The sequence below is a fragment of the Ictidomys tridecemlineatus genome, chromosome 1 (assembly GCF_052094955.1).
Source record: "Ictidomys tridecemlineatus isolate mIctTri1 chromosome 1, mIctTri1.hap1, whole genome shotgun sequence".
Taxonomy (NCBI): domain Eukaryota; kingdom Metazoa; phylum Chordata; class Mammalia; order Rodentia; family Sciuridae; genus Ictidomys; species Ictidomys tridecemlineatus.
The window spans coordinates 86,003,842-86,016,804 of NC_135477.1; the positions used below are offsets into that span (position 1 = coordinate 86,003,842).

General features: G+C 33.0%; 1 protein-coding gene across 3 annotated transcripts in view; it reads right to left on the reverse strand.

The window, feature by feature from the left end:
- Positions 1 to 4,439: 4,439 nt before the first annotated feature.
- Tnpo1 (transportin 1) overlaps positions 4,440 to 12,963 on the reverse strand; it is a 90,089-nt gene continuing 81,565 nt past the window's right edge. For all 3 annotated transcript variants that reach the window (XM_078043765.1, XM_078043750.1, XM_078043761.1), the window contains 2 exons: positions 12,078 to 12,220; positions 4,440 to 10,114 (listed from right to left, as the gene is read on the reverse strand). In XM_078043765.1, the coding sequence (XP_077899891.1) occupies positions 12,113 to 12,220 (108 nt within the window). In that variant the 3' untranslated portion in view covers positions 4,440 to 10,114; positions 12,078 to 12,112. The remainder of the gene's footprint in view (positions 10,115 to 12,077; positions 12,221 to 12,963) is intronic.

A 12,963-nucleotide genomic window follows, 5' to 3' on the forward strand; every position in this document is an offset into this window, starting at 1 on the left:
CCACATACACACCTAGGGGAGAATAGCTGTCTTGGTGTATGTAACTTTTTCAATGGCAAACTGTTATCAGCGTTTTAACTTCCTGTTCTGCTACCATTCTTCTTTAAGGAGTCATGCCCCCTGAGCTTTCAACTAAAAAAAAAAAAAAAAAAAAAAAGTATTTAGTTTTAGTTGGACACAATACTTTTATTTTTATGTGGTGCTGAGGATTGAACCCAGTGTCCTGCACATGGTAAGTGAGCACTCCACCACTGAGCTACAACCCTAGCCCCTCAATTTTTTTTCCTTTGTAGTACTGGGGATGGAACACAAAAGCACTTAACCAAGTTATATCCCCAGCCCTTGAATATGTGTTCATCCCACCTCAGCCTCCCCAGCCCCTGGGATTACAAAACTGTGCCATCAGTTTAGTGAATGTGAAGGTTATCTAGCACCCTTTCATTTATCTTTTGGCTATCATGTAGTTTAATGACTTCTAGGTTAAAGGATACAGTCAACACTGTGTATTGATATTTGTCAATAATGGACTATATATTGAACTGTTGTCCCATAAAGGATGTGGAACTCCTAAATCTGGATTGTCTATTTTTACTGTCTCTTCTGTTTAAATATACACTATTGTGTTATAAATGCCTACAGTATACTACCACACTGTATAGATTTGTTGCCTAGGAACAGGTTTGTGTAAACATAATCAAGTTCACAAGATGAATTTCCAGAACATAATTGCAAGTGTGTATAGATAATTATTGATCTTCATGTTATACTATTTTACTCCTAACTAGCAATGGATGTTTATTTCTGTAGTCACTAAATGAGAATGGCATCCAGATTTTTTGCCTTTCGTCAATACATGATCTAATTGCAGCCATATTTCAATGTACTTAAATTGAGAATTTAAATACCAATTAAAAGGAAAAAAAATTTGGTCCCGTGATTGAAGCCAGGGGCCTCAAGCACACTAGACAAGCACTCTACTACTGATCTACAACCCCAATCCTTTTTTTCTATTTTGAGTTGGGGTCTTGTTAAGTTGCCTAGGCAGGCCTTGAACTTTTGACCCTGTGCCTCAGAGCTTCCCAAAAGAATCTATATCTTCAAAACAGAAAATTTTGTGAACATTGCCTATTTTTCTATTGTTCATCTTATTGACTTGAGGAAACTAACCAGTCTGGGAAAGGGGCTTCCAAGTTGTTTCCAAATTTTTAAGACACTCTCATATATTAAAAAATTTTTTTTTTGGTTGTTCCTGCAAATTTCTACTCAAGTTTTCCCAACACTTGTCAAACAGCCCATCTTTATTCATTGATTTGAAGAACTACAGACTAGTCTTAGGTATATTTATATGTTTTCATTATTTTAATTGATCTTTGCATGCTGCTGTAGTTTTAATGTAATCACACTTTGTTTTAAAAAAATAAGAATGGAGCAACCCATTTTTTCTGGCTTACTTTATTAACTTTTAAAAACAATCTTGTCTAGTTACAATAGGCTGTTAATCTTTTTGAAATAGTTAAGTGTTTATTTCTAAATCTAGACACTACATAACCATTTAGGAAAATAATCTGGCTCAGGTTACTTCAGCCTACTTATAAGTTTCTAAATTTCTTGATTCAGTTGTTAGGAAAATTAAGTTGGCCTTGAAAAATCAAAACACAAGGTTTCTAGAAACTCTTAGAGGAAGGAGGTTAAGTTATTCTGATTCTAGTTTAAAAATATGCCCCCAAACCTCAAAATGTTGTTAAATGTAAATTCTGTCCTCTTAACTTGATCTATGCCCATAGAATACCATGCTTTTCTGGTTTTCCTTACAATATACTCAAGTCTAAGAATTGAGCAATGTTTCAGGGTTAGTTCCTGCCATTTTCATCCCTCCATTTGCATCCTCAGATATATTTTAGCTTTGTTGTATGAGATTTATACACACCTTCCAGGTTTCCATCTTCAGGTAGGTTATTGAAGTCCAATGCAATCTACTGCTCACATATCAAAACAAATGCTATATAAATCTTTCCTATCCCAATTAATGGCAATTTCATTCTTCTAGCTGCTCATGAGGCTGATGGTCTAAGAAACACCTATGATTAGTTCCCTACACTACATTATCTACTATGTTGGCAAACCTTGTTGATGACTCAAAATGTCATCCAGATCTACCTTCTCCACTTCTACCCTAACTTATCAGTAACTCCCCAGATAATAGCAACCTCTAAGTGGTCTGTTTCTGCCCTTGGGCTAGAGTTCATTCTCAATCAGTGATATCACTTTTCTACTACAAACTCCTACACCACAGCCCTTTACTTCAAATATAAAACCAACCAGTTACCTTAGATCTAATTTATCACTCTTCTCCCTTGCTCTGGGCACTCCAGTTATACCCTTCTCATCTGTAATAACTATCAGATATATTACTGACTTTGCTCCCTTTACATGAAATACTCTCTTCCAGACACTCAGGTTTTTGCTCAAATGACACCCTCAGATCTTCCACTTCCTGTTCTAACCAAGCATTAATTACCATCATAGCCTATTTCACACATCTGTCTCCTTAAAATAGAATGTAAGCTCTTTAAGACCAGGGAAGAGTGCCTGCAACATAACAGATAACTGTTAAATATGTAATATGAAATCATTAATTCCACATATAAAATTTCCTAAAGATAGAAAGCCATACTATTAAGTTACAAAGTATAGTGTGACAGCACACTTTCAAGTTGCTGCTGTGGACGATTACTCTCCTTTGGACCTGATAACACCACTAACCATAATTATTTCAAAGAATGAATAATTAGAAACTTCTGAAAGTCCAACAATACTAAGGCAGTTGTGTGAACTGTTCACAGAATACCACTTAGCTATGTTTAGATACAACATACTGACTAAAAACAATGCATAAATTTACTATATATTCGTATGTGCACAGAATTATTAACAGTAGTTATGACACTGAGTAACTGTATTAAAATTCATAAAAATTGTTCACTTGTCATTCTCAAATGCTTGTTAAATGACATTCTTTGAAAACCAATATAAATTGTCACAGTAAGATTACTTTAACAAGCACAGAAATGGATTACATTAATAACTGGGCACAAACCCCTAAAGGTTCTTGATATAGCTATTCTTTTATTATTCTCACTGGATTAGAATTTACGTTAAACTTCAAATTGTAGTTTGCAAACTGTCAAAATAAATGCTTGGGAGATCTTTCAGGAGGTTCTTAAATTTTTTCCAAATTAACACAAGACTCGGATTAAAGACTACAAAATGACAATTACAGCTTCAATTTCCATATTCAAGTGCATAATACAGACAAAATCCAAACACAAGAGTTGCATAGTTTTAACTGCCACTTTCTCCAATCATTCATAAACAATCATATGAAATGTAAATTGTTGGGAGTTAGATTATGCAGCTATTACAAAATATAAATACCTATTAAAAAATCCCAGTACAAGACAAAGATGTCAAAATCAATAACCCAGCTTTACTCATTAGTATGGTTTAGTTACTTGAACTGAGAAGAAAAAACATTTGCATAAAACTGACAATACTTCACTAAAATCTAAAGATTTATGAAAGGTTTTTATAGCTTGAGGCAGTTAAAAAATTAGCAGCAAATCATAATCTTTGAATTAATGATTATGTCCACAACTTTTTCCATGATTCTAAGTTCTGAACTCTGGAATCTTAAATTCTTTCTTAATTATGTTTTATAACAACATCCAGATCACAATTTGCCTTCTTGTCAACACAACTGTGACATATTAAATATCTTTATGTGAAGGTAACAAAAGTTAAGAAACCCAAGCTGCACTGCACTTAAGCAGTCTTTGGGTTACACTGACCTTTTAGGCCTTTTCCTGTTCTCAAATGTTCCAAATCTCAAATAGACAACCACTTAAGAGTCATGAACACATATTCCCTTATGTGTATTAATGCATTTAATTTTAATTAGTAACATGCAACTAATATTAAAAAGATTACTACCTGAAGAGGAAATGACTAGTTTTATAAATGTTAAAAATTTCCAAAATTACAAGTCTTAATATTTTGAAAGATAAACAGCCTCAATAGGTCATACATTCATACACATTCATGCAGTCTATCTTTATGTTTTATATTTACAGCTTCACCTTTAATTCCTCTTTTTTGTAGAGCAGAATTCCCCTATCTTCTAAACAGAAACCATTTGAAAATTTATCAATTAATAGGAATTAAGTTCAAAATGCAGGGAAAGAAGCTTTTTACTACACAACATACTAAATTCAAAAAAACAATGTTAGACAAGAATGTACTAATGTGTAAACTAGGGAAAACAAAACAAAAATGCTTTAACAAAAAAAGAAGAAACACCCCACAAGATCTATCAGGACCAAAATGGGGGTAGGGTGGTGGGTGGGTCATTTCCTCTCATTAAAAATCAAGAGTGCAACATCTATAGTTAAACAACTTTATTAACATAGTCAAGCAGTGATTAACATTCACATCTATTATGTCACATCATACAAATGTAAATACAAAATTACTACAGTACAATATATATTCTCTGCATGATCCAAAATATTTGGTGGCCCCAAAAAACTCTCTTTAAAATTCAGCAGCTTATCAAAAATTAAAACCGTATTCTATTTAAAATGAAGATCTGTTAGCACAGAGTTAGATAGACTTCAAGAAATATCAATTTAGTACAGTTTGAGAAGTTGCAGGAGGATATGTTTGAAGGACACATTCTAACATATAGTGTGGTAGGTACAGGAAACATCAGATTTAAAGCTTTTAAGCGTAACTCATACAACCTAAGTTGTCAGCAGAAAGATCAGTTATTTAACTAAAGCTAACACTACTAAATTATTGCACCCAATGTTAACATGTCTATTAATTGTAAAACTGTTTTATAGTATGAAGTGAAGTCATTTACCACATTTAAACATCTCTTCTCACAAGATGATAATCTATTGAGTAAAATTAATTACATGGTATTGTCTAATTATTTCCATAAAAATCAACCAAGCTCAATTTGGTTATATATCCAGAGGAAAACAACAAAGTAATGAGAAAAGTATACAGTGGAACCCCTTTATAAAGCTGACATTAGAAGGGGACCAACGCTGCCTTAGAGGCTAACCGTGTATATAGTATGCTTTTCGAAAGATAATTAGACCTGTAAAAAGCTAATTCTGTATAATACCAAGCCACAACAGCATGAAGGGATTCTATGGTAAACAAAAATTATAATAAAAGAAAAACTACTGGTTTTCTAATTAGTGATACAATACTTGGCAAATAGATTTGGCTTGGTTTTAAAATGCACAAGAGGTGAAAAAAAATTCACCATTTTAACTTCCCTCAAAACCATGCATACATTCAGCTGTTATGCATCTTTTTATTTAAACACAATACATTCTGGGATACAAACCACAATACATAGTTGCTGTAATTTAAATGTATACCTTAAAAATATGTATAATAATTAGGCATAAGGAGTTATCTACATATATGTAGTGCCAATGGGGGAAAGATCTATATATAAGACTGAAAATATTAGTCGCAAGTCACCTAGAAAATGTACTGGTGAATGAAACTAACTTTCAAGTGAAATATAATTTTAAAGGGCATTAGAAGCATTGCCATATTTAATACAGTACGAAATGCATTAGGTTGGTATATAATGCCATTGCAATGTATTAATACTAGATAATATTGTTAGCAACACAGCTCACTATTGATCTGATTTTTCACCTAGATTATCCCAGGTCCTTAACTATTCGAAGATCAGTTTTCTTACAGATTCCAATGACTGCACTTCATTAACAATCCTAGGAGCAAGTGTTTTACCCACTGGTAATATTTGCAAAAATAATTTGATAAGCAAAGTTGTATTTTGAAGTACTACCAAAGGAAGGATTTAAATCGCAGTTTTGCATGACACACTCTTCTCTTGGAAAGAATGTTTTTGCACCATTATCTGTTAATACATTCAATATGAATAATATAGACAAACTATATGAAGCAAAAAACACTTTCCCTCATGGCAAAGGTCTTAAATTTAGACTGAAGGGTTTAAGACATAATTAGCTTAATCCTGGCATTTCAGCCATGCAGAACACAACTTTATACAGAGGGAAAAAAAAAAAATCCACTTTCCTATTTTGAGGATTTGAAGAGGAGGAACAAATTTAACTCACTTTCAGTAACCCTGAATGCGTAGGGCTTGTGAAGAGGGTTCTATACCATTCCAGTTTGCAAACTAACTGGGGAAAAAGAGAAATCAGACAAACTGGGAAGATTCTCAATGAAATACACAAAAAATGAAGACCATTTAAATTAAGTATAACGACCCTTTATAAGCATATGCCACCAAAGCAAAATTGATACAAGGTATTCACCTGAGATAAAACTTGTATCTGTATATTCTATAACTGAGTAGACAAAGCATTTCAAGAGGAAAGTCAGTTGAAATCATTTTAAAATATACATCTGATCCTATTTTACAATATATGCAATTTAACAAGTCAGATCAATGAAAAAGTCTTAACCAAAAAAATCACAGTGTTTATCAATGTTAATTACAAAATGTATGCTACTTGCTTTGTTTTTAAGATGTAATGGCTTGGTTAAGTATTTAAAAATCTATTGTTCTGCAATCTAATTTGCGTAACAAAATCAAGTAGCAATAATGTAAAGCATCAGAACTGGCTCTTAAAGATATTTACATGTTGATTATTTTGGAAATAATCAACCAAAAATATAAAAGTGATTTTTTTACACAGTATGAAGTCATTAAAGAGATTAGACAATACAAAAAGCAAAATTATTTCCTGAATAAATGAATAACTGTGGCACTAAATTCACTTGCTAATGGACTGGTAACATGGAACTGCCAAACATGCATTTTAAATTATATTAAACACACTTTCTGTTTCCAACTTAGGTTGATCAGCAGCTTTTGTTCTGTTAGAATCCTTCAGAGAGAGAAGCTCAAACAGGAAAAAGAAGGCATATATAAAACAGTAAACACTGACCTCCTGAGGTTCCTACAACAAAAATATTCAAGTAGAAAATCTACATCACTTAGCAGCGGCTATTTCTGTAGTTGAGCACACTAACAGCATTTTAGTGTGTAAGGAGCAGATGAAGTAAGCCGTGCTTTAAGCATGCCAAGAGGCAGAAACACTGGAATGTAACAAAGACAAACTCACAATCTCATAGACATTCAGTCAACACTCAAAACTATTAAGACTACACCACAAGAATTAAGTTGCTTTATATATATATCCCATGATGTATTAGGTTTTATCAGAACAATAAATGCTAAATCAGAGCTTACCTCAAAAGATAACTAAAATGGCTTCTGCAAATTCCTGTGCTATATACTATGTTATCTAATATAAATTAGGAAGAAACAATAACCTCAATGGGGAACAAAAAAATTCAACCTAATCTCAGGTTGCCAGTCATATTAATTTACTTCTATTTTTATTTTAAGATTAAATTTTCTTTAAATTTAGAAACATGTCAAGTGACTAACAAAGATGGGCATTCTTGTAATTTATACATCTAACTGGAAGCTAACTTCTAGTCAGAGAAGCAACAATTTTGCTTTTAGTTGATACAGAATTGTCAATCACAGGTTTAGATAACTACTAAAGGTTATTTATGTTTTATTGAGTTTAGAGAAGAATTTGGCCATTCTTTTAAACTTAAAATGTTTACTCACTATTCCAAATTATTAAAATACCTCCCATATTAAGTTCTAAAAAGTATTTGAAGCATTACAGGCCACTGACATAACATAGGGACAAAATAGCTACCCTATCCAAGTTTTAAAGACAAACAAGAAATTTTAAGCTCCCAGTGAACTAACCATACTAAAAAGCAAAATGCCATATACACTTTGAATCTAGATTTTAAAAAAAAAATGGGCACATTATAAAATGATTTAAATTTCAGGCTCTACAGACTGAAATTTGCAAAGCCAAAGTTGAGGAAAGAAAGTGAATGACAGAACATGTTAAACACACATACATACACACACACACACACAATTAACAAAAAAACCTTTCTACATGCTACCATGCATTTGAAATTTTATGAAACAGTATTTATAAAGTCACACGCACACAGCTCAAACTTCAGTGCAATGGCTGTATCATTCAACACTTAAGAGAACAGAACCATGCAAAGAGGAGCAACTGCTTATAAAAATGGTTATTTAGTATTTATTCTGCAATGCAAAGGTGACAAACTAAAATATAAAAAGGCTGTTATGGCTTAACATTTTGTTGCAGATTAAATATGCAGCATTGAAAAATGGAAAGGCGTGGCTTCGTCTCTGACCAGCAGAGTTAAAAAGAAAAATCTCTCCATTTTCCTTCATCATCATGGGATACACTGTTCAGGCAATCCAAATTAATAAAGACTTGCACTTTCATATGGACATAAGATCAAGTGTACCAGTTAGGTTTTCACATTCACAGTATATAAGAAAATACACATGGAAGGAAAAGTAAAGGGTTAACTTAACAAGGATTTATTCACAGGAATACATGTAAGTAGAGAAAAACAACAGAAAAGCTAAACAAATGAAATGAAGAGGATCCAAACCAACTTTCACTCTGTAGCTTTTAACTTGCACCCTGTGTGCATATATCTAGGGCACAGAGGGCCACCAACATGCGCCAATACAGTGTAGGAACCCTGCATTACATCCATTAACTTAAACATATCTTTAAGATCATGCTTTGAACAAAAAAAGGAAAGCTTAGAAGGCAATATGTTGAGTGGGAATAAACATTGAAATAGAGCAATCATTTTAAACTTCTACAATTGTCTTTATGTGCCAACTAACATTTATGCAGCCTTTTACAGATCTCTTTTACCATGTCATTTAAGTTTTAGAAGTTTTGATAAAAATCACTAGTAGTATATAACCATGCAGAAAGCACATCACACTGACAGCACAGAGGCAAAGATTTTGCACAGGTATATCAGCTTTCCACATTGTGCAGGTTACACACAATACAATATCAATCTTATTCCTAACAGATCCTAAAAAGATATTTCAAGGCCTAGCTGTAAACTACAGTACTTTTATATATCTATATTCTTAATAAAAATAAAATCCACAAATCTTAAAAAGGAATTTTAAATGCAGGGCTATATTGAATTGGTAAAATGCAACACGAACTGGCGCAACATAGGTCAATGAATACCAATCTCACTCTATGTGATGCAAGCATGCTACTTTCCCACTAATTTACTTTCAATCACTATGAGCCAGAATGCATGCCTGAACCTTAAACTGCACTTTAAAATAATGTGTTGGCCTAGAAATTAAATCTAATGAAGTACAACCATCAAATTATATGCACTACATTAATGTTTTAATGTAAAATTAAGATGTCAACTTTAGTTTTGATATGCCCAACCCCATTTATTCCACCCTCCCTCCCACCCCGCAAAGGTAAAAGGAGTGACTCATTTGGCATTTCACAGGGTGCTTCATTGTTTAAATTTGTTTTGTTTTATTTTCAACATTTTTTGGGGGTACCTTAAATTGTAATTTCCAAGAACCTGCTTCTACTATGGGAAGGCAAGCTGATTTTAACTCTATTAGTTTTGTTTGTGTAGTTCTTCATCAGCATGCAAAACAAGGCCCCATAATGTGGGAACATTTATATAAAAACCTTTAAATTAAAAAAAAAAAATCTTCTTTACTGTTTGTAACCCCCATTCTTAGGTTTCCTTTATTGTGCGCTATAGAATTTTTCCTTTCTTATCCCTATGCATCATTTATATGGTTCTTGTTTTGGTACAATTCCCCATAATATTCCAGAACGTACTGTTTTGTGAGTAGACTGAATAGATTATTTTTGCTTCTTCACATCCAGTGCGGAGTTGTAATTGAAGACAGATTTCCACCCACAAAGGCTCCAGATGTTAAAACGTTTCCCAACATCGACTTAATACAGTGACGGCACACCTCCCTCCCGCCCCTCCCAGTAGGGTTGGGATTGTACTGTATTCCCTACTGGTATACCCTTCCCCCCTGTAAAGGGTAACATTTTCCCTGGGTGCAGAGGCTCCCTCATAGTCTCCAAGACCGAAGGACCTATAAGAAACAACAGAAACAATTTTATCTTTAACAACTGTCAGTGGAAACATAAAATTCATCAAATAACAATACTATCTTTACCTATAAAATAAGAAATTGGACAAAATGGCTAAGATTATGTTAGTTAATTTTAACCACACTGCTTCCTTCTTCTATGGCTCTGAATTGTTACCTGCATTAGATATGAAAAGTGAGGATGTAAAAAATCCATCCATTTTTGGAAAGTATGCTATTTCCTTTTTTTTTTAAATATTTATTTTTTAGTTGTAGTTTAGTTTAGTTTATTTCCTCCTTCATCTCTGAGGAAACAGAGGCACACAAAACTTTGTACAGATAAAATTTGCTTTGTATAATGTTACCAATCTAATTCTTTTTTTTTTTTTTTGGGGGGGGCAAAATGAACCCTAATGGGAACTGGTTATTTTTTTATATAATAAGTTACCTTACTGTCTTCAAAATTAAATACCACTTTCTTTAGGACAATCACTTTTCTTACTTACAGAGAATTAAAACATCACTCACTTTTCCAGTAAACCCAGTACTATGGAAACAAAAATTTACTTCAAGAACCAGAAAAGCATTAGTTATTTTTGTTTGATATTTCACCACAAGGACCAGAAATGTGCATTACACTATAGACAGTACATTCAGTAAATATACAAAAGCAAGTTTTAATACCATCTTCTTAATGTTCTAATTTTTACTCTTCCCAACTTTATTTGGTTATTTTTTCAGGCCAGTTGATTTTCCTGATGAGAAATTTCCTAACACAGTTTCAGTGGTGAAAAAGACATAAATAAATTAGATAAGATTATTGGATAAACTATTACCTGATAGTGGTCCTTTTAAACAAAACTCTACCACCCACTCATGCCAAACTTTGGATATGCAAGAATATTCATGTGAATTCACAGAGGGTGATTAGTGCATCTGTGGAGAAGTACAGCAACCCCCTTTTTCTCCTGCCTCTGAAAAAATGGGAGAGGAGTACAAAAAGGCAGGAATAAGAGGTACCGATCCACTTTTAGCTCTAATTAGGAAACTGAAAATACCAGTCTCAGAACAATCACCACCACAGTTAATTTATGATGAGACCAAAGAGATAATAAATTTGAAAATGATCAAAACTTATTAACTCAATGTTGAACCCTTTAAAACAAAGCCATTTCATCTACTGCAGTCACATGATTCAACAGTGAACTAATAAGCATGCTAAAGCCACAAAACACCTCTGAGGACTTGACACCTAAGTGGGATAACTATGCAAAGGGCCTGAGACATTCCTTAAGGTTGCAAAAGTCCACAACTTGGATAGTACATTTTTTCCAGATTCAAAACCTAAATCAGATTAAACAGGCAGCAAGCAAAGGAGAACTCTAGTGTCGAGTACAATTCAATTTGGGGTACACCTTCTGTAAACACATTCAGTACACCCTCTGGCTTCCAGTCAAATCAGTCTCGATTCAATTCATCTTCAAAACCTGAACAATGTCAAAACTCTGGTTCACTGTACAGGCTAATGTTTCTAACATTTACTAAGCCAATTAAATGTGCTAAACAATATACTAAGTTATACCACTGCAAACTGTTCAGTATTTGATCCTCAACATAATTTAATGAAGAAACTAAAGCTAAAAGATGGGAATTGTTAATCTCACACACAGAAAATGTGGGGAAAAAAAAGAGTTCTCACTGGATTTGGCCTTCCACTCCCACAAAAGAAAACAGAATCTTTCAAGTCCCCTTGTGGGGCAAAATTCTTAAAAACAAAAAAACAAAATTCTTAGAAACAAACCAAAAACACACAAAAAAACCCCCTCTAGCCTTTATGTAGGTAATTTTAAAGTCTAATATTATTCCAACCCTATAGAAAACAAATAGCTTTTAATTATCTTTTACAGTTTTAGATTATAATCCTAAATTTTTCATCCTGAAAATTTCTAAACTTCTTATAACTTACCCCTAATTTTGGGACTGCAGCTTAAGTGTACTAGATTAAACACCATAAAAAGCTGCAAGACGCTCTTTTAAGGGAAGAGGAAACTGGTCAGAGAAACGCCTCCAATTTTCATCCCCAACTTGATTTTTAAATCCATGAAGGATCTGCAAAGAGTGAAAAACCATTAATTCATCACTAACAAAAGAAAAACTGATCTGTATAGCTTTTGAAATCAAACAATATTGATTTTTTTCAAATATTTTATCCATTTCAAAGTAGTAAGCTCAGACTTTGTTAGAATCTATACCACTATAACTTGCCTAAAAGCATCTCACAAAATATACTTTAGTTAAATATAAAATCCAACAAGTATTCTAGTAAACAAATTTATTCTAAGCAATCGGACATCACAATAATTAAAAACAAACAAATAAAAAAGGCACAGAATTTACCCAATGAATAAGACTTATCACGCCAAGTCTTTTCAAACTTGAACTATATAAGTTTTGATCTCATGGCCGAAAATATAGCTCACTAATTTCAGTATCAGATGATGCAAACGTGTAACTGCATTTTATTTCTTATATTCTGTTATAACTGAGTGATGAATGGAATTAATCAAAAGGGGCACTAATAAAGCAAAGAACTATGTAGGCTCAATTCTTGTGAAGACTACTTGATTTCATTTCTGTTCAATAGTTTTAGGGGATACTTCAAATTTCAGCATCCATTTTTGGAAAGTATGCTATTTCCTTTTTTTTTTTTTTAAATATTTATTTTTTAGTTGTAGTTGGACACAATACTTTTATTTATTTATTTTTATATGATGCTGAGGATGAAACCCAGGGTCTCACAGGGGCTAAATGAGTGCTCTACCACTGAACCACACCCCATCCCTGTAAATATG